Here is a 22,034-nt window from a genome sequence, read left to right as displayed (position 1 = left end):
TTTTCTATATGATGATTTTGAGTTTGCTAATATTTTGTTTAGGGATTTTGACCCATGTTTATGAGAGATAAGAACCGTACTTTCTCTTTTTATAGGCCTGCCCACAAAACACTTAAAGATCGTTTGTTTACTCTTTTTCTGTTCTCTGGAAGAGGTGGATTAACAATGGCTGGGTTGGGTGGCTCGCTTGTAATCCCAACATTTTGGGAGACCGAGGTGGGCAGATCACTTGAGCTCAGGAGTTCAAGACCAACTGGGCAACATAGCGAGACCTTGTCTCTACTAAAGATAATAAAAAATCAGCTGACTGGGGGGGTGCATGCCTGTAGTCTTACCTACTTGGGAGCCTGAGATGGAAGGATCACTTGAGCCCTGGAGGTCGAGGCTATATCAAGCTGTAATGGTACCACTGTGCTCCAGCCTGGGTAACAGAACAAGACCCTGTCTCAAAAAAAAAGAGGAAGAAAAAAGAATGGTATTATTTCTGACTGAAATGCCTGTAGAATCACAGGTGAAACCATCTAGGACCCATAGTTGTCTTGAAAGAAAGTATCAAATTTTAGTAAATTGTATTTTTCTAGAAATTTTTTTGTTTTATCTGTGCTTTCAAAATTTTGGCATATGATTTGCTGGGTAATATTCTTTTATTATCTTTTCAGGTTTTATAGGACCTAAGGATTTTTTTTTTTTTTTTTTTTTTTTTTTAAGACGGAGTTTCACTCTTGTTACCCAGGCTGGAGTGCAATGGCGTGATCTCGGCTCACCGCAACCTCCGCCTCCTGGGTTCAGGCAATTCTCCTGCCTCAGCCTCCTGAGTAGCTGGGATTACAGGCATGTGCCACCATGCCCAGCTAATTTTTTGTATTTTTAGTAGAGACGGGGTTTCACCATGTCGACCAGGCTGGTCTCGATCTCTCGACCTCGTGATCCACCCGCCTCGGCCTCCCAAAGTGCTGGGATTACAGGCTTGAGCCACCGCTAAGGATTTTTATTTCAGTTGTCTGATGTTTGATTTCTCTCCCTCTCTGCTACGGTCCGAATGTTTTGCTTTCCCGCCCACCACATTTATATGCTGAAATCCTAACTCCCAAGGTGATGGTATTAGGAGGTGGGGCCTTTGGGACGTGATGCAGTCATGAGGGTGGAGCCTTCATGATTTGAATTCATGCCCTTATGCAAGAAACCCCAGAGAGCAAGCTAGCCCCTTTCACTACCTGACGTTGCAGTGAAAAGATGGCTGTATATGAGGAAGTGGGCTCTCGCCAGATAGCAGATCTGCTGGTGCCTGGTCTTGGACGTCCCAACCTCTAGAACTGTGAGAATTAAGTTTCTGTTGTTTATAACTACCAGTTTTGGCATTTTGGGATAGCAGCCTGAAGGGGCTCTTAATCATTCCCACCAAGAGTTTAGTTTCCTAAGAGTTAACTTTTGATCCATTTGTACTGTATGATTGTTTTCTGTTTAACTCTTGATCATTTCATTTTTTCTATTATGCTAATTTGTTCTTTTTGTAACGTGTTCCTGATAGGAATGCTTATCTGAGTTTCAGCAATTTTTTTTCTAAAATGTTTAAAGTTTCATATTCCTCTTATGGCTTTAGTCACATGTCCACAAGCTGTACTTTCAATATCATTCAATTAAAATGGACTCTGATAATTATGAAGATTTCTTCTGTGACCCATGGAAATATTTAGAAGGGAATTAATTACTAAGCACTGCGGGTTCTTGTTACCTTTTTTGTTTTGATTACTAGCAAAATTGCATTGGAGTGAAGAGTATAGTCCAAGTGATCATGTGGCATTTGTTGAGATTGCCATTTGATCCTTTGAAATTTTTTTGTGGCTTAATTTTTTAAAATAATCCTTCTGTGTTGTGTGCTTGAAAAGGTAGTGTCTTCTCAGCCGGGCATAGTGGCTTATGCCTGTAATCCCAGAACTTTGGGAGGCCAAGATGGGTGGATCACCTGAGGTCAGGAGTTTGAGACCAGCCTGGCCAAAATGGTGAAACTCCATCTCTACTAAAAATATGAAAATTAGCCAGGCGTGGTGGCGGATGCCTGTAATCCCAGCTATTCAGGAGGCTGAGGCAGGAGAATTGCTTGAACCTGGGAGGTGGAGGTTGCAGTGAGCCAAGACTGCGCCATTGCACTCCAGCCTGGGCAACAAGAGTGAAACTCCTTCTCAAAAAAAAAGAAAGGAAGAAAAAGAAAAGGTAGTGTCTTCTCAAATGTTGGATGTGGCATTCTAATCTGCCTATTAGGCTAAATTAAGCGTTTTGTTCATATCTACAATCTTAATGATTTTATCCTCTGCTTGTTCCATAAGAAGGATGGCTTGAAATTTTCCATAATAATTATGAAGTTACCTATTCCTGCTTATCTTAAGGCTGTACCCTAGGTGCCTCAGAGTTAGAACTGTTACATTTTCTTGGTGAATTACAATTTTCAGTTTGGAGCGTCATTTACCATTTTCCTTAAAAATTTTTAATTTTTTTCTTTTTACCATCACACAATACGTCCATGTCATCGTTTACCATTTTCAAGTGTCCTTTATCTCTGGTTATACTTCTTACTTTGTTTCTTTTGACTTATATTAATGTAACATCTCTAGGTTCTTTTGTTTCATGTTTGCACTGTGTATCTTTTTCTGTCCTTTCATTTTAACCTGTGTTTTTGTATTTAAAATGTGCCATATAATTGGGTTTGGTTTTTTATTCATTCTGACACTCTTTGTTGTTTTATTAGACTTACACTAAAGCTTAAACTTTAAAATTTTTCTTACCTATTTTAGGTTTCTATTTCTGTTCTCACAATCTTTTGGCTTATTTTTTGTTTATTATTCCATGTCCCCACTCTGCTTGGAAGTTGTAGAGCCCTTTACTTTTTTTTTCTAGTGGTTATTTTAGTTATTGCCAGCAAGCAGTTGACTTCCTGGAGTCTAATATCATTAAGTACTTTTACTGTCTTCTTGCACCTGGCCGGCTCCTCTTTTCTTTTGGATTCCAATTACAAGTATGTCGGACACTTTCTCTTAATTTTCTATGTCTTATACCCTTTCCTCTGTATTTTCTAGATTGTATCCTTTCATGCTTCACTCTGGATATGTACTTGTGGTCTGCCTTCTAGTTTAGGAATTCTTTTTAGCTTTTCTATTTTCTTAGCTCTGTCTGTTCCTTGACCCCAAATTATCATCTCTCTTTGTCCAATCCATGTCTTCAGGGTAACTTGGTTTAGAAAACTAGTTAATGTGGTAGTGTGATACTACCTAAATAACATTTGCATTTTAAAAAGAGTGACTAATGTGGGAAACGCAGGTGCTTTGGAAGCAGCAGTGGAAGACACTTCAAACCCTTCAGACCATAGTAGTCAGTCGCCTCCTCAGCTCATGCTAAAGGTTGGTTTTGCCAGCTCCCCGCCGGGAGCTACAGCGAGGGTGACTGTTCCCTCCTTGTAACCCTAGCAGTAGCACCACAAGGGAACCACACAGGAGAAATGCTAGCTGGTCTTCTGTCAATCATTGTTGTGTTTATTGAAATCATCCCATCCACCTGGACGTCTTCAACTTTTTCTCATCTGGTGTTTAATCTGTTGAATTCTTCATATCCACTTCTGCATCTTTTTAGTTCTAGGATCTCTAAATGATTGATTTTATCATTTCCAGTTCTCCACGAAGTTCTCAATTTTGTCTATTCTTTATCTTTTTAATTTTTCTTTCATTTTTTTTTTTTTTTCGAATTCATCTCTTGCCTTGCCAGAATTAAGTCTTTTTATTCATTGATGCAGAGTGTTTGTCCGGCACCTCCAGTATGTAGTTGGAATCCATGGGTGTGGTTTTTTTCCTACTATTGTGGGTTTTTCTTTTCCCAGTGGCACCTTTTTCTTTTCATAGACTTTATTTTTTTAGAGCAGTTTTAGGTTCTCAGCAAAATCAAGTGGAATGTGTAGCTCCCATAGACCTTCTCCCCCACTGTGGCTCTGTTTGCTTTTGTTGGTCTCATTCACGTCATCGTCTTCTTGTGTCTGCATAGTTTTGCTTGTGTGCTCAAAATTGTATTTGAGCAATTATTTTAGAATTCACTTGAGGCCTAGGATCATACCTTCTTCCAGAGAGAATTTTAGGTTTGTTTCTGTCAGAAGCCTGGGAAACACCAGCAGCTGGAGTCATTTTAATCCAGTTGTGATGGTTTGGTCTCTTCAAAGTGAAACTGCAGTTGCTGGTAGGGCCTGTCTACCTTGGCTCCCTTCTACTCTGTTTATTTGTTTGAGACAGGGTCTCCTGTCTCCTGGGCTGGAGTGCAGTGGTGTGATGTTGGCTCAGTGCAGTCTTCACCTCCTGGGCTCAAGTGATCCTCCCACCTCAGCCTCCTAATTTTTGTATTTTTTGTAGAAACAGGGTTTTGCTACGTTGCCCAGGCTGGTCTCAAACCCCTGAGCTCAAGCCATCTGCCTGCCTTGGGCTCCTAAAGTATTGGGATTACAGGCATGAGCCACTGTACCTGGCCTCACTTTTACTCTAAAAAGGGCAGTATTTTGGGTACTAACCTAAAGAAAAGGGGGTCATGATGGTTACTGTTCCCATAGCCCTGAAGGTTGGTTAAAAGTTCCTCTCGGCCAACTGTGGAATTATCGCCACCCTCTCTTGGAAAAGCAGACCTAGATGCCTCCGTCCTTCCCTATCCCAGCAGTTCTTCCCTGGCTTGTTAGCTCTGCCTTCAAGCAGGTATTTTTGTCTAGCTTTGTTAGTTGGCCTCAGCAGGTGGGTTGGCCTCCACTACTTATTCTGGCATTACCTGAAGTGGAGGCCTGATCTCTTCATTTTACGACACACACACACCAAAATCTGATACCAAAATCTGAGGATGCTCAAGTCCCTTAGTCAAGTCCTCCATATCCGGAGATTCTGCATCTGGAATTTGCAGACATCAAGGGCCGACATGTGTGTTTGTGTGTAGTTCTGCCCATCTGATGACTAGAAAATACTTCATTGTTACAATTTGCATTTCCTTGATTTGTAGTAAGATTGAATTTTTCATATATATACATTCTTTTAATTTTTGTGATCTTTTGGGGATAGTTTTTTTTTTTTTCATATTGATTTCTAAAACTTTACATATTTTTTTTTTTTTTTTTTGAGGCAGAGTTTCACTCTTGTTACCCAGGCTGGAGTGCCATGGCGTGATCTCGGCTCACTGCATCCTCCGCCTCCTGGGTTCAGGCAATTCTCCTGCCTCAGCCTCCTGAGTAGCTGGGATTACAGGCATGTGACACCATGCCCAGCTAATGTTTTGTATTTTTAGTAGAGACGGGGTTTCACCATGTTTACCAGGATGGTCTCGATCTCTTGACCTTGTGATCCGCCCGCCTTGGCCCACTTTACATATTCTTGACATTTATAGTCTGTTAGATGTTGCAAATATTTTCTCCTAGTCATTCATTTATCTTTTGCCTTTGAATTTTGACTGTACCATGTAAAAACTTTTCATTCATTCATTTCCATCCTGTTTATTTGAGATGGGGTTTTGCTGTGTTGCTCAGGTGGGTCTTGAACTCCTGGGTGCCAGTGATTCTCCTGCCTCGGTCTCCTGAAGTGCTGGATTACAGGTGTGAGCCACTACACTTGGTCCCGCTAAAGCTTTTTAATTTTTTTTTTTTTTTTTTTTTTTTTTTTTTTGAGACGGAGTCTCACTCTTGTTATCCAGGCTGGAGTGCAATGGCGCGATCTCGGCTCACCGCAACCTCCGCCTCCTGGGTTCAGGCAATTCTCCTGCCTCAGCCTCCTGAGTAGCTGGGATTACAGGCACGCGCCACCACACCCAGCTAGTTTTATTGTATTTTTAGTAGAGACGGGGTTTCGCCATGTTGACCAGGATGGTCTCGATCTTTCGACCTCGTGATCCACCCGCCTCGGCCTACCAAAGTGCTGGGATTACAGGCTTGAGCCACCGCGCCCGGCCTAAAGCTTTTTAATTTTATGTTTTCAATATTTGGTAATTCTTTTGGACTGGGATTTTTTTTTTTTTTTTTTTTTTTTTTTTTTTTTTTTTTTTTGGTACTCTGGGACATAGCTGATTTCCTAGTTAACTGAATAGCGTGTACGAGCTGCTCATTCCCTTCTGCTATGAAAGGTTTTCTCGTGCCCCGAGAACAGTCTGCGGGCCTGAGCTAAATCTGTGCCTTGAGGTTCGCCCCACTCCCTCCCACCCAGTCCTGCCCTTTGGAAGGTGCAGCTGGGCTGTTTTCTAAGACCAGATCTTCCCGGTTGTATGCAGTTGAGGGGGGCAGTTAAAAGGGACAGGAGATCCTGTCTGCAGGATGCCAGGTGAGGTGCCCACCGCACGGCCCACATCCTGGGTCTAACGGGGGCTTATGGACAGTGGGTTTTCCTATATTTAGAGACTCCTTGACGGGACTTTGACCTCCCTGGCCTACATGACATCATGGGGCTATTAACTCTTGCCCTCTAGAAGCTTGTAATTCAGTCAAAAGACAGATTTATGGAGAATAACTCAAAAGGATTGTTATTACATTGAAAGTTACTGTTTTCTAAGAAAATACTTCAAGAGCTCAGAAACAATGATGGTCTGTCATTAGTACAAACATTAAGGCCAGTGATGTGTGAGGCCCAATTCTTTTTTTTTTTTTTCCCACAACTGTTTGTATTTGTGAAAGTGAGAGCTATATTAAAAAAAAATGCAAACCATAAATGAAAGTCCAAAGGAGGACGGGGAGAGAGTACCTCACATTCTACTCTGTAGAGGGGACAGTTGTGAGCATTGCGGTGGCTGCCTTCACCTCCCTCCCTGCCTGTGTCACACACATGAGCATGTGCACGGCTTTATATATGTCGACTCTGACAGTGTGGTGTGTGTTGAGCTGTCCCTGGACTGTATGGATGACAGTGTGGTGTGTGTTGAACCGTCCCCGGTCTGTATGGATGGCAGTTAGTGTATGTTGAGCTGTCCCTGGTCAGTATGGACAGACCCATGTTGCTTGGAGCATGTGTTGAAGAGTGCAGATGTCAGAGCCAGCACACTGGGTTTGAGTCCCTGCTCTGCAGTTGACGAGCAGGGCACAGCAGACAAATGATCTCTGTGTCTGTTGCTTGTCTATAAAGTGGGATGCCAGCTGTGCTGCCCTGCTGGGCTGCTGTGAGGGTGGAGCGAGTTAACATATGCACAGCCTGTAGAAGGGTGGCCGTCTGCAGTTGTCTTTGGTGGCTGTGTGACGTTCCGGAGGGATTGTTGTTCTAAGCGACGCCTTGCCGAACACCCTATACCCTCTTCTTTGAGGTGTCAAATGATGCTTGCTCGATACTCTGAGTGTGGCCAACATCCGGGGGCTCAGGCGGCTTACTGTTTTTCCTTCTAAAGGCTGACCATGGTGACCTTGCTGAAGACAGATAATCCGCTTCAGGGTCTGGAGTCAGGGTCCCACACTGCTTGCCTTGAGAAGTCAGGGGGTAATGCCAGCCTCTGAGCAGCCCTGTGGGGCTGAGAGCTGGCCCAGGTGCTCTCACAGGGAGACCTCCTGACACCCCTGCTCACTGTGGCCCATGCTCCTAATCCCACCCTTGGGTTCTGAGGCAGGAAGCGGTTTCTGCACGTGGCTAGGAAGGAAGGTTGCATAGGGGGCAGAGGCTTCCTGTGAGACCTGGAACTGATCTCTCCCTCCCCGGCAGGTGCAGCAGTACCGCGTCGCCATGACTGCCAAGGACTGCTCCATCATGATCGCGCTCTCCCCCTGTCTGCAGGATGCCAGGTGAGGCGCCCACTGCACAGCCCGCGGCCTGGGTCTAAAGGGGGCTTATGGACAGTTGGTTTTCCCATATTTAGAGACTCCTTGACAGGACCTTGACCTCCCTGGCCTACATGACATCATGGGGCTATTAACTCTTGCCCTCTAGAAGCTTGTAATTCAGTCAAAAGACAGATTTATGGAGAATAACTCAAGGATTGTTATTACATTAAAAGTTACTGTTTTCTAAGAAAACACTTCAACAACATGGACAGTGAACTGCCCATTCCTTTCCCTCAAAGCCAGCCCTACCGCTTCTGCCAAGGCCTGAGCTTTGTGGGTGCCTGTGGGCCTTGCTCCTGGGTCTCCTGCCGGGCAGCGTGGCATGCCTGCTTTTCACCACCACAGTCATGGGAACACCTGTGAGGCGCACATTCATTCTTCGGCTTCCTCCTCTGAATAGCCAGCCTGTGTGCAGCCCCTCTCCCTAATGTCACTATTTTTGTCCAGTCCCCTCTCACTGTTTCTGGGAATTCAGGATGAAACTGATAATCTCATAGTAATCAGACAGCATCTTCAGCACTGGTCTTCAGGGGTGCCAAACCCTGCACCCAGTATCTGTGGAATGTTCCACATTCTTCTAACGTGTGTTCCTGGGTCAAGATGACCTTGGTTGCTGGCTGCTAGCCACTCATTTTCCTAGTGCTTTTGAACTAACACTTCCCAGGATTCTTGTTCCCTGGCAGGCACAGAATTATCTACTTTCCGGTGTGAAATATTGAAAATTAAAAGACATATAACTCAAGTAGAAAAAAGGTGGTTCTGTTTAGTTGAAAACTCCTGTTATGCCCTAAGAAAACACCCACAGGACTAAGATATGAGGAATTCCTCAGCTGGATTAAGCTGGTGTTGTTTGATGAGAAAAAAGCTGCAGACACCACTGTTCACCAGCCCTCCTGACCACGGATGCAGCTGGGAGGTGGAAACGTGCTTGGATGCAGGTGCTCAGGTGGGCTGTGAAAGGCCGTTGAAGGCCGGTGTGCTACGCACCTCGTCCAGCACTGCGAATCTCTCGGTGCCCAGTCAGTGATGTCAAAATGGAAACAGCATGTGGGGAGAGCTGAGGGCCCGGGTCCTTACTGCAGCCTGCCCAACTGCTCAACAGAAACCGACCCTGGGAGGGGAGGGGAGGGCGTGTCCCGAAGGCACTGAGCCACAATGGCTTCTGAGACCTGGGGTGAAGGCACAGGAACCATCATGCACAAAGCACTGTAGCCAGGCCCTTCTCAACAAAGAAAGGGAGGAGATCTCAGAAGGCTTCTCCGAGAACACGAGAACGTGACGTGGTGGGGCAGGACCCGCTTCAAGGAAGGTGCACTCAGGGCTGCACCCGTAAGTTCCAGCGACTGTGGCGCCCTAGAGGCCTAGGGACAAGCTAAGGCCGGGACTTACCATGAGTCATCCTGGCATCTTGAGATGCCTGCTAGACCTGAGACTAAATTTAGATCCCTAGACTTTAATTTACAGCTCACAGATAGATTGACCACATTGAAACTTCTTATATTCCTTCACGTAAAGGCTTCTCTAGCTCTGCACTACTGTTTCTGCCCTGTCATAAACCAAAATATCTAAAGTTGGATCTGCCTGCCTGTCACTGCAGAGGTTTGTCCCTTTGGGAATTTGGAACTGTGGAGAGAGCTGCCACGGCCTTCCGTGCCTAAACCCTGCTGCTCCTCTCGACCTCCCGTCTGAAACACAGCACGGGCAGCCTTGGCTTCTGCACCCCAGTCCCCAGCACCCTTGGAGGCTGCTTGTCCCCTGGCGACCCCCAGTGGGTCAGTGTCCTGGAGAGCAGCCTTCCAGGCAAGGGCAGCCCCCCAGCAGCCAGAAGTTCACCTGAGCCTCGTTCTCCAAGGCTGCCAGAGGGCACACTTGTGGCACAAGGGACATGTGTGTCCCTGAGAGCCTCTTGCCCAGTCTTGGCCTCAGGGCTGCTGAGGAGAAGAGCATTTCTGTGTCAGAAGCTGGTGCCCACTGGTCACTGCCATTGGCTCCCATGGAGCTTGTGGTCAGCCCAGGTAGTCAGACCCCCCACCCCCGACTCCCCTGGGAGCTGCCTGGAACATCCTGCCTGCCTTTACACCCATTGTCTTGTCAGGTGCTGGTTCTGAGAAATCGAGGTGTCCTTTAAAATATGTAGCCCTAGTCACGGGCCGGGGATGTGACTCTTCCAGCCCAGCTGCACCAAGCTTGGGTCTCAGGTCTCAGAACTTAATGCTGCCCTGGGCTTCAGTGGTTCTCGCAGTAAAATGGAGCCCCTTTGGACAACCTGCAGGCGCCTTCCAGCTTCTGGAGCGAGGCTCAAGACCTTAATTTGTAAATGAGTTATTTGCTGTTTACTATTCAGGCAAGAATAGTTACTGACCCCAGCAACTGAGTCAGGGATTCATTTTTCCTACACAGGATTCTGGGACAGGGCAGGAGAGGGCGCCAAGGCTGTGGTGAGCAGGGTCAGAGCAGGGACATGCTCATCAGTGTTTCCTCTCCTCAGCGGGAGCTTTTGAAGTTAGGCTTGGGTTTGTTGATTTCTGAATCTCGAAGAGTAGTAAACGGGGGGACACCAGAACCCAGAATACTTCTCCTGGACTGAACTGAGCTTAGGTCACTTATTGAGCCAGTGACATGAGTGCTGTGTGCTGAGTGCCCTCAGATGAAGCGGGACACACAGCAGTCGGAGCTCAGGACTCGGAGATCCTGGATGTGTTTTTCAGGGCAAAGAATTATTCACATCTTGTTATAAGCACGACTATTCTGATATTTGTTAAAACCAAAAACTAACCCCTGAGGAGCAAAATACAAAGGAGTAAAGATAAAGTTTGAGAATAAAATGAGAAACCAGATCTCTCCAATGTGAACCACACAAAGGAGCCTGCGTTTCTTAGCAGACAGGGGAGGCACAGAAATCGTCTTGTCGACATTTCATCCATTTGGCACTGGAACAGCCAGATCTACTTTTTACTTTTTCTTGGGTTTTGTAATACTTGGCTCATGATAAAGTGACTTTTCAGCGTTCGTTTATACCACTGGGCTGGGGGAACATCGCTCACATGTTCCACATAATCGCTTTTCCATCTTTCAGTCCTTTAACCCTCTCTCGCCTGGTATGATGGGGTGCACTGGCCCGAGGAAGCCTTGCGTGCTGGTACACAACAGCCGGCACAGACAGCTGTCATGCGCGGAGGCACAGAACAGGTGCTTTTCGTGAGCTGGGGTGTGAGGACATTCACGTCTCAATTTATCTAACTTTGCAGAAGTCAAAGAAAAAACAACATAATAAAAACGTATCAGTTGAAAGAAGGAAGGAAAGGAGAGAGAACAGGAGGGAGGGAAGTGAACTGGGAGGCTTGTGCGTCCTGAAATGGTGTTTTTTTCCTTGCAGCTCTGATCAAAGGCCTGTCGTCCCTTCATCGAGGTCCAGGTTTGCCTTCTCCGTGTCTGTGCTGGACCTTGACCTCAAGCCCTACGAGAGCATTCCCCATCAGTATAAGCTGGACGGCAAGATCGTCAACTATTATTCAAAGACAGTATGTGCCAAAGACAACGCTGTGATGTCGACTCGGTTCAAGGAAAGTGAAGATTGCACATTAGTTCTCCACAAGGTCTAACTCTTTGCCTGCAGTGTCTTTGAAACTTGAACATAGAATGTGAAGGTTGAATGATAGAGCTATTTTCTGTTGTGTTGCGTGACCTTTGGTTGTGAATGTTTTTGCTTTTAAACCCTGTTGAGGTGGGATTGCCTCTTGGAGAAATGAAATTGAAGAGCACTAGAAACATCTTCCTGGACAAGGAATGTAGGACATGAGTGCTGTGTCCCAGGAAGCTGCTCACATTCTTAAAATGGAAGTGTCCGTTAAGCCCTGGGGAGACCCTCTGGGTAGTTCTTTCTTCCCAACCAGGGCTCGTGTCTGATTCTCTAATGCAAAAAAGCCTTATTCTAAGACCCAAGCTTTGGATCTGCTACCACCAGACTCCTAACATAGAAAACTTGAATTATTACATATATTTACAGTTTGGACTTTTAAGGAAACATGGATACTACTGGAACTTTCCCCAGCTGAGTTACATGGTCACTTTTTCAGTGCAAGCCACATATCAACACAGGTTTTTAGGGGGTTCCCTGCTGCAGAGCGTGACCTCATGGTTGTTTGGACACCAGTTCTGAGCAGTATAGACTCAGGGTCCCTGTGGCGGTGCTGAAGCCCACGGCTCCACGCGGGGCGGCAGGGAGCACGAGACTCACTCAGGTCAGGATGGACACCACTCATGCGAGCATTGACCTTTTTTTTTTTTTTTTTGCTTTATGATTTTATCTTTCACATGAAGGGGAGATGTGTTCTTTCCCACTGGAAATTGCTGCTGTAGAAGCTGGAGGTGGAGCTGTGGCTGGCTGAGCTGCTGTGGCCGGGCTGGGCAGTGCGCCCCAACAGCTCAGTGCTTTTCTGACACTCCGGTGTTTGGGGTGATTGAGGAGCAAGTTTTCTCTTCCTCCTGGACTGAGTTCCTCCCTCGGGTTTGCCTTGAGATGCGTTGTTGGGCGCCATGGCCTCTTCCTGTCCGGCTGCCACAGGCCCTGCTTCTGGAAGGCAAACAGCTCCTGGCTGCTGCCGAGAGGGTTCTTGTTGGGGTCACCAAAGTGTGCCCAGCTGCTATGAAAAACGTTGGGAATCTTGGTTTCAGTTTTTTATTGTATGCTAGGTTGTACAGACTGATTATTTATATCATCGTTTTGAGGGACTAATGGAGGCTTATTGTAACATATAATATTAGTGAAACCATGGAATTATATGAAAATGATACATGAGAAATAAGGAAACTATTTTGCTGATTGTAAAGTTTTGTGGGAAATTTTGTGATAACTTGAGAATTATACTTGTTTGAATCAAGGCAACTCTTCTAGAATTTATTGTTCCATTCTGTCCTATTTACTTGTAATTTTATTCTATACTCAGAGGTGCAAAAAGATACTTAGACATTTGGACACCTTGACTGTTTTCTTCTCACTTCGAATGACACTGTCTCATACACAAGCGTCCCGTGTGCTGGCATGGGGGCTTTGGAGACTGCACCTAAGCGAAGTGGACAGAGCTCATGGTGACGACCGGCAGGCTCTGGGAAGTGTGGAGGGAAGTAGCCGTGAATACTGTCTTGACCCAAGGGAGTTCACTCTTGCTGGGATGGGGCTGGGGAAGCCTTGTTTGGGATGATTCTGCCCACTGTCATAGTGTATGAAGGACACTGGGTCTTGGGTTCAAGTGCACATGTGAGGGACTCCTACCCCAATGGGAAGGCGGGCTGGGCTCTCTGGATCCTTCAGGGCTGCAAAAGTTACAGCCTAGCACAGGGCCCAGACAGGGCTGGACTAGACACGATGAAAATAACCTGTATTGAAGACGAGAAAACAGATGGAGACGCCCATTCTGTCTGGTCTTGGCTGCCACGAGCCCAGGCTGTAAAGATCCCCTGAGCTGCAGGCGCCACTGCTATGGACGTATTTCTGGCCCCTCCTGGAAGCCGCTGCTGCTGCTTAGTTGAGGCTCCATGACGGCCTTGATTGGTTTGAGACAGCTCTAGTCCACAGATCCTAACAGTGCTAATGGGTGACTGATGAGATCACGGTTCTGACGGCACATCTGGGACTGTCAATGTAGCACTTCGGCTCTGCACAGGGTCTGTCATAAAGGACCTCATTCCTTGCACCCTGGCCCAGGAACAGTGCTATCTTTGCTGTCTTAGGACATTCTCGTTTTGAAGAAGCTGACAACTCCATTTTCTTGTGGAAGACCAAGAAGAACATCAGGACTTGCTGGGACTGCCTTACGGTGCCACCGTTCGGACCTGGGGGTGGCAAGGAGTGTGGGCGGGGCTCCCCTGGGCTACTAACCAAAGTTTAAAAATGAGGTGCCATAGGCATCTGTCTCCAGAGCCCCCAGGACGCAGGAACCAGGATAAAGGGTGGCTTCTCCCAGCTGAGGAGTGTGGCTGCCTGTCACGGTGGACTCAGTGTGAGGCCGAGGTGGGTGGGGACTGGCTCCTCCCCACACGTCTGAGGACACACAACCACTCGGTACGTTTTCTCAGATGTTAAGCTTATTTTTATAAAACACATTGTACATGTCACTTTTATTTGGCATTTTATACTTAACTATTTTTCATGTCATGAGAGTTTTTACAGAATGTGCCTTAACTGCATAGAAGACATGTCTTCAGGGTGTGGTTTCTAAGTGGAAAACAGCAAATGTTTATATTCAGTAAAATCTCACGCTCCTCTCACAGCATCTTCATCCTCTCTGTTCACTGTTTCGGAACTAGCCGTTCTGCTCTGCACAAAGCGATTTTATCAGGCTTTCCAGAGCAGCTTCGATTCCGAGCACTCCTAGGAGGGTTCGGAAGCTGAGAGGAGCGGTTTCTATGGCTCTGTTCTTGTCCAGCTCCAGGGCTATAAAGAAAACATTAAACTGGGTAAGAAACTTCCAGGTGGCGGCTTTGGTTTTGTGTTTTCTGCTGATGTGGACCTCACCAAGAACCCCCCACCCCACCCCCCGCCGCAACTGCCTACACGGAATGGGACGTGCTAGGGACAGGCGAGGAGGAGAGACAGAGTGTGAGGCGTCACCTACGGCTAGAGGCATATTCCCTTGTGCTTTCAGCCTGCGGGCCTGGGGGAGCAAGCCCTTTTCATGTTCTTTTTTAAGTGATTATTGATGGTTACAATATTTAAAACTTGATAGACAAAGTACATTAATGAAATTTCCAACTTCTTTTAATTCTTGCCCCGTGAAACCCAGAGGAAATAGGCAGCTTTGCTGGTCACGTCGAGAACGCACCTAAAGCAGCTACACCCAGGGGCCCTACCTCGCTGTGGGACTTTGGTGAGAAGATCCAGCTTTGGAAAAACTTTCCCATCTTCATCTATTTGTATTCTCCAAACAATTATTAATTCAAACCTGAAAAAGTGGTAAAACACATCGTTAGGGGCTTTTTGAAATCTGGCTAAAAGATTAGCAACCATGAGTCATGCCTGGTCTCCATTTCCCCACGCTGGGCTCCCCTGCTCCTAGAAACCCTGACACACAGCGAAGAAGAGGCATGGTCAGTAGCACAAGCAAATGGAACCAGGACCACAGAAAGGTGCTGCTCTGTACCCACTGCACTGGCAAACATTAGGCCAATACCAGTGAAGTACAGAACATGGAGCAGCAGAAACTTCAAAATTACTGGTGGGAGCAGACATGGACCAGCCACTTTGGAAATAATCTGCATTGACAGAAAGCTGAACGTGCATCCACCTATGACCCAGGAATTTCATTTCTAGGCAGTTGAACCCAGGAGAAGCTTGTGTACTGTGTGCCGGGGGTGTGAGCCAGAACGAAGCAGCCACATGCTCTAGAGCTGAAGAGCACAGAAAGACACTGTATGAATCCCTCCCTGAGGATGAGCGAAACTGCGCTGCAGCTGCTCATGATCCTAGAGGAGGTGAAGGGTGACAAAGGCAAGTCCCAGAAGCCTGCATAAGGACCACATGATTTTAAAGCTTGGAAACCCGTGAATTGAGGCATTTACACACAGGTCATAAGAGTACACCCAGATGGATACATGTGCACACATGCGTGCACCAAGGGAAGAGAATGGAGAACACGGCATGGGTCAGGGCGGTGCCCGGGACTGGTGGAGGGATGGGCTGTGCTGTTGGGGCACTGAGCCTGTCCCCCTGTTTCTTCTCATTGCTTGGCTCCTCAGGGCTTTCCACTCATTCACCCCTATTTCTGAAGTAACAGCAGATCCACAAGCATCTCCACTTTCTCCCAGCCTCCCTTCCGTGGTTCTCTAAGGATCCCATAGGGAAACGATCACTGGCAGGCCCCAGGACTGGCATTTCCCCCTGCGGCTCAGCACATCCTCCAGAGCTCCAGCTCCCCACACCCCTATGCTGGGGTGTATCTGCTGGAACCACTGATTCCTCCAACCCACGACCTTTGGTTCTCGGTCAGGTGGTTTACTACTTAGAATCCATGTTTTTTGTTGTTGTTGTTTTTTTTGAGACGGAGTTTCGCTCTTGTTACCCAGGCTGGAGTGCAATGGCACGATCTTGGCTCACCGCAACCTCCGCCTCCTGGGTTCAGGCAATTCTCCTGCCTCAGCCTCCTGAGTAGCTGGGGTTACAGGCACGCGCCACCATGCCCAGCTAATTTTTTGTATTTTTAGTAGAGACGGGGTTTCACCTTGTTGACCAAGGTTGGTCTCGATCTCTTAACCTTGTGATCCACCCGCCTTGGCCTCCCAAAGTGCTGGGATTACAGGCTTGAGCCACTGCGCCCGGTCCCTAGAATCCATGTTTTAACAGGAAATGGGAGGCCCTGTGGCCTCTGCAGACTCACCCTGGCTGGCCGGCACTGTGGATCACCATGGATGGGGAGGAGGGCCCCTCTGAGAGGCGCACAGCATCTGGGTACTTTTCCTGCATGGGGAGAAGAAATGGTTACAGACGGCTCCATTGGTGAGGGGTAAGGGGCCGTGGGAGGGGCATGGGGTGCCGTTCCAGGTGTCTGGCGAAAATCAGGGTCCCAGTGTGCACACAGCATCCATGGGCGCCGACTGCCCCTCCTGCCCTCGCTGACACACACGTCTGCCCCACTGTAGGTCTCTATACAGTCACACAGCCTCCAGGCTCCTATCATAAACATTGTACGTAACCACTCTACAGCTGTATTCCCATTTCACAGGTTTCCCCACACACCTTCCATCTGAGATGGCTCCTTGGTCTGTCCTTGTCCACGACAACCTGGACGGTCTGGGGAGGATGGGTCAGAGGATGCCCCCAGCAGATGTGCCAGGCTCCTTGCTGGAAAGCAGCTATTTTAGCATCTGACCTGAAAAGCCCTTTGAAATGAGGCTCCTTGAGGGCTGTGGCTGGGCCTGGACGCTCCTCGCCTGTTGGTCCTCAGGACTCACCCCAGTGGCGCCCAGCCCACACACTGTCCTGGGCATGGACAGGAGCCCACCCTGGTACCCTCACTGTGCCCAGTGGCGGCGCGTCTCCCACTGCATTAAAGGAAAGGTGAAAGTCAGCTTCACCAAATCATCTTCGTGATGAGATGGCATTTTAAGGTCAAAAGCCCCGAAAGCAGGGAAATCCAGTTGAATCTCACAGATACCTAGGTGTGCAGTTCTGGAAGAGTCTGTTTTCGCCCATGGGCTGTGAAAATTCTGGACATGTCTGCTTGTTTCTATTCATAGCAGGACCCAGTAGCCTCTGGCTATACCAGAACTGACTTGCGAATTTAGATCATGAAACCACAACACAGCTTACTTACTGGAACCTGAACACATATTCACAGCTGATAAGAGTAACTGTGGCCCCACCCTCTCAGTTCTTAAAAACTTGTCTTTTTGGGCTGGGAGCGGTGGCTCACACCTGTAATCTCAGCACTTTGGGAGGCCGAGGCGGGTGGATCACAAGGTCAAGAGATCAAGACCAGCCTGGCCAACATGGTGAAACCCCGTCTCTACTAAAAATACAAAAAGTAGCTGGGCATGGTGGCAGACACCTGTAGTCCCAGCTACTCAGGAGGATGAGGCAGGAGAATCACTTGAACCCAGAAGGTGGAGGTTGCAGTGAGCTGAGATCATGCCACTGCACTTCAGCCTGGGCGACAGAGTGAGACTGTCTCAAAAAACCAAACCAAACAAAAAACACACATACACAAAAAAGTATCTTTTTGTCTGCTCTTGTGAGAACACACTGCAGGTCAGGGGTGACAGAAGGCTCACAGTAGGCTTCGCCTGAGACGTCGAGTTCCTAGGGCCACTCTCTGAAAGATGTGCTTTCCTTTCTGCCCTTTCACAGTGACTGATGTAGAAAGGGAAACTTGGGGGTGCTGCTTAAGTCGCAGTCGAGCACTGCCGCGATTAAAAGTGCTGTGGCCTCCCCAGGCCTTGGGGAGGTTTCCCTGAGAAGCGTCCAGCCTAACAGACAGAAGACACAAGACAACGGAGGAGGCTGGAAATGCAGACAGGGCCTTCCCGCCGCTCAGAGACTTGCCAGCTCCGTTGAATGAGGTTGTGTGGGGACAATGGCATGACAAAGCTTTTAAAGGAAGCAGCCCCTGCATCACTGAGCTCTTGCCGGTGTGGGAGGCCCGCACCCTGTGCATGTGGGCCCAGTGCAGTGAGAATGCATCCCAGCACCAGCTGCACCCGCCAGAGGCTGAGAGGGGCCTGGTGGAAGCTTACAGATAATTACTAACTTCAGCACAACAGTTTCCATAAGAAAATGTATACCTAAGTGATTTAAGTGGAAAGTGTTGGTCGATTTTTAAACCGCAGTCTCTTCCAAATTAATCACAACTGCATGAGGACTGTAAGGGAGAGCCTGTGAACGTGGCAGCTCAGCTTCCAGGCTGGCTCAGCGGCAGCACTGGGGACTCATCAGGACGGCTGGGGCCCGGGCCAGCTCCAACGTGGGGCCTGAGGCTCAGCCTCCAAGCACAAGGGAGCAGATGGAGCAGCTCTCTGCCTCCTGGGCCTCTCCTCGCCTCCACTTGTCAGCAAAAGGGGGTTTAAATGGGATGCTTTCACTAAAGTGTATTTGACTCCCTTTAGGTTTTAAAATACAGTCAAAGGTAGAAACCTGGGCATTAGGAAGAGGTCAGGCATTCAGTGTGTGATTTCTGGTGGATTTTCGTGGGACTGTGTGCAAAGGTTCTTTTTATAGACGTTAACAATGCTCCATTCATCTAGCCAAGGTAACAGTCGCTGGTAACTTGGAAATAGAAAGGATGGGTCTCATTGACAGACATGTACAGGTGGGGAGAGAAGACGGAAAAGCTGTGAGCATGGTTACGTGAGTTATATACAATACAACAATACAGAGTGAGCTTGAGGTCATTAGGCCTAAGGTCAGCACATCAACAGCAGTCGATTTTAATAAATGACTGGGCCAGGCATGGTGGTGGCTCACGCCTGTAATCCAAGCGCTTTGGAGGCCAAGGCAGTCGGATCACCTGAGGTCAGGACTTCAAGATCAACCTGACCAACATGGTGAAACCCTGTCTTAAAAATAAATAAATAGGCCAGGCGCAGTGGCTCACGCCTGTAATCCCAGCACTTTGGGAAGCCAAGACGGGTGGATCACAAGGTCAAGAGATCGAGACCATCCTGGTCAACATGGTGAAACCCCGTCTCTACTAAAAATACAAAAAAATTAGCTGGGCATGGCGGCACATGCCTGTAGTCCCAGCTACTTGGGAGGCTGAGGCAGGAGAATTGCTTGAACCCAGGAGACGGAGGTTGCGGTGAGCCGAGATTGCGCCATTGCACTCCAGCCTGGGTAACAAGAGCGAAACTCTGTCTCAAAAATAAATAAATAAATGACTATTTGACGTGGATAAAAGATGACTAAATCAGCAAGAAAGAGTTAAGTCAAACATGCTCTGATAAGGAAGAGATATGTCCCATATGTGTTCTAATGCTTTCCATGACAAATAGTTACACACAAAAAGTAAATTGGAAAATCATTAAGCCTTATCTGGAAAGCTCCTTAGATGTGTCACATTTAAAACCAAGGCCCAGAGAAGGAAGGCACCTGGCCAGGCCCTTGTGGACAGTCTTGGACCCATGGCTCTTCCTAGTGCACCTGAGGGACCTGCACACCCCTGAGAGTTCTGGCTTATTAGGAAAACGAACGGGACACCTGTGCTTCTGTGGATATTGTCAGGAAGCTGGTGATGTGGGGGCGGCTGTTGGGAGACCTCGTTGTGCACACTAACTGGTTGGCAGGCACTGGCGCTTCCCCTCTGGAGCCCCCAGCCTTCCACAGGAAAACTTGTCCTAAGCTAGAAATGCTGAGGCAGTGATTTAAGTGGGTGTTTGTTCAGCTGCTTGCCATATGTGGGGAGTCTGAATCTGAGAGCTCTCCCGGTGTTTATGATAGAAAGATGGTGGCTGTGAGAATGCTGGCAATTTGATATCCAGCCCCAGTTTTACACCTGAAACCCACTGTGCTGTTGCAATAGCTGCTGGATGCTAGTCCAAAGGGAATTGAATTTTTAGCAGAGCTTTACAGAAAACTAACCTTGTATTATGTTTCAGTGCAGTACCAAAGAGGAATGCTATGTCTCTCACTTAAATGAGAAACCTTGAATCCTGAGTTTAAGTCTACCCATGGGTGTCCACAGATATGTTAACTCATTTTGTGTTTTCCAAAAATTATGTCTGGCTGATTCAATGACTTTTTAAAAATTGAGATAAAATTTAAATAAATTATATGAGACATAATTCCTTTAAAGTATATAATTTAGTGGGTACTAGTATATCCACAAGGTGGTGCAGCCATCACCACTGTCTAATTCCAGCACATTTCGTCACCCCCTAAAAAACCCTGTGCCCTTTAGCTATTGCCCCTACTCCCCTAACACTCCCCTCCCAGTGCAGCCATAAGCAACCAACAGGCTACTTTCTGTCTTGGTTTCATTTGTATTTTACTAACACTTTCTGTTTTGAAATATACTCTGGTCTATAGAGAGATGACATGAGTGATGTCACACCGTGGCATAAAATGCTGGCAAAACTCACCCTAGACTCCTCAGTAACTGGCACTGGGCCAATTGGATATCCACATGATAAAAAAATGAATTTCAATGATTACTGCACACCAAATACAAAAAATTTACTCTAATGAGTCATAGAAATGTAAGGGCTAAAACTAAAACTTCTCTATTCAAGACATTTCATACGAATGGAATTATATAACACGTGGTCCTTTATGTACTACATTTTGTTTATCCAGTGATCAACTAACAGACATTTGGGCAGTTTTTACTTTTTGGCTATTTGATTTTTTAAAACATTATTTTTGTTTTGTTTTGTTTTGTTTTTTTGAGACGGAGTTTTGCTCTTGTTACCCAGGCTGGAGTGCAATGGCGCGATCTCGGCTCACCGCAACCTCCGCCTCCTGGGTTCAGGCAATTCTCCTGCCTCAGCCTCCTGAGTAGCTGGGATTACAGGCACGCGCCACCATGCCCAGCTATTTTTTTTTGTATTTTTAGTAGAGACGGGGTTTCACCATGTTGACGAGGATGGTCTCGATCTCTTGACCTCGTGATCCACCCACCTCGGCCTCCCAAAGTGCTGGGATTACAGGCTTGAGCCACCGCGCCCGGCCAAAACATTATTATTATTTTTGTAGAGACAGGGTCTCATTGTATTACCCAAGGCTGGTCTCAAACTCCAAGGCTCAAGCAATTCTCCTGCCTCAGCCTCCCAAAGTGCTGGGATTACAGGCGTGAGCCAGTGTGCCTCACCCTTTTTGGCTTTTTGAAATAATGCTATGAACATTTTTGTGTAAGTTTTGGACATACATACATGTTTTCATTTCCCTTGGTTATATATCCAGGAGTGGGGTTTCTGGGTAATTTAATTACTCTCTATCCACTGGGGAGTTGCCAAACTGTTTCCCACAGTGGCTACACTGTTTTTATAATCTCACCAGCAGTATATGAGAGTTCTGATTTCTCAATGGCCCCATCAACACTTTGGGTGTGAGTTGGTATCTCATTGTGATTTCGATTTCCTTTTCTCTTATGTGCTAACTGGCCATTTGTATACCTTTTTGAAGAAATGTCTATTCAGATCTTTTGCCAAATTTGTTTGTTTGTTTGTTTGACAAGAGTCTCACTCTGTCTCTCAAGCTGGTGTGTGGTGGTGCAGTCTTGGCTCAATGCAACCTCCACCTCCCAGGCTCAAGCAATTCTCCCACATAAGCCTCCCAAGTAGCTGAGACTACAGATGTATGCCACCACATCTGGCTAATTTTTGTATTTTTTTTATAGAGATGGGGTTTTGCCATATCGCCCAGGCTAGTCTTGAACTCCTTGGCTCAAGTGATCCGCCTGCCTTGGCCTTCAAAGTGCTGGGATTACAGGTGTGAGCCACTACACTTAATTCCTTTGCCTATTTTTAAACTGGGTTATCTTTTAGTTTCTGAATTGTAATAGCTCTTTATATATTCTAGAACAAGTCACTTACCCGATATATGATCAAAAATGTTCTCTCATTCTGTTAGTCATCTTTTTACCTCTTTAATGGTGTCACTTGAAGTGAAAAGTTTTTCATTTTGATGAAGTCCAATTTCAGTTTTATTCTTTTTGCATTCTGCTTGTGCTTTTGGTGTCATAGCTAAGAAACTACGGCCTAATTCACGGTCACAGAAATTTACGTTTATGTTGAATTCTGGTTTTACATTTTT

The 22,034-nt window shown here is 46.8% G+C and overlaps 2 protein-coding genes across 3 annotated transcripts in view; one reads left to right on the top strand and one right to left on the bottom strand.

Moving 5' to 3' along the window:
• IPPK (inositol-pentakisphosphate 2-kinase) overlaps positions 1 to 12,678 on the top strand; it is a 61,644-nt gene extending 48,966 nt beyond the window's left edge. For both annotated transcript variants that reach the window (XM_003938199.4, XM_010348803.3), the window contains 2 exons: positions 7,677 to 7,756; positions 11,172 to 12,678. In XM_003938199.4, coding sequence (XP_003938248.1) covers positions 7,677 to 7,756; positions 11,172 to 11,397 — 306 coding nt within the window. In that variant the 3' untranslated portion in view covers positions 11,398 to 12,678. The remainder of the gene's footprint in view (positions 1 to 7,676; positions 7,757 to 11,171) is intronic.
• A 1,183-nt stretch (positions 12,679 to 13,861) lies between these two features.
• The window catches only part of CENPP (centromere protein P), a 290,099-nt gene continuing 281,926 nt past the window's right edge, over positions 13,862 to 22,034 (bottom strand). Inside the window, exons 6-8 of the mRNA XM_039475190.2 lie at positions 16,168 to 16,247; positions 14,645 to 14,736; positions 13,862 to 14,228 (exon numbers count right to left, since the gene is read on the bottom strand). Of these exons, the coding sequence (XP_039331124.1) occupies positions 14,098 to 14,228; positions 14,645 to 14,736; positions 16,168 to 16,247 (303 nt within the window). The 3' untranslated portion in view covers positions 13,862 to 14,097. The remainder of the gene's footprint in view (positions 14,229 to 14,644; positions 14,737 to 16,167; positions 16,248 to 22,034) is intronic.

This window comes from Saimiri boliviensis, chromosome 2 (genome assembly GCF_048565385.1).
Source record: "Saimiri boliviensis isolate mSaiBol1 chromosome 2, mSaiBol1.pri, whole genome shotgun sequence".
Lineage (NCBI taxonomy): Eukaryota > Metazoa > Chordata > Mammalia > Primates > Cebidae > Saimiri > Saimiri boliviensis.
Note: the sequence above shows the minus strand (reverse complement) of the source record. Positions and strands in the feature narration are given on the sequence as shown.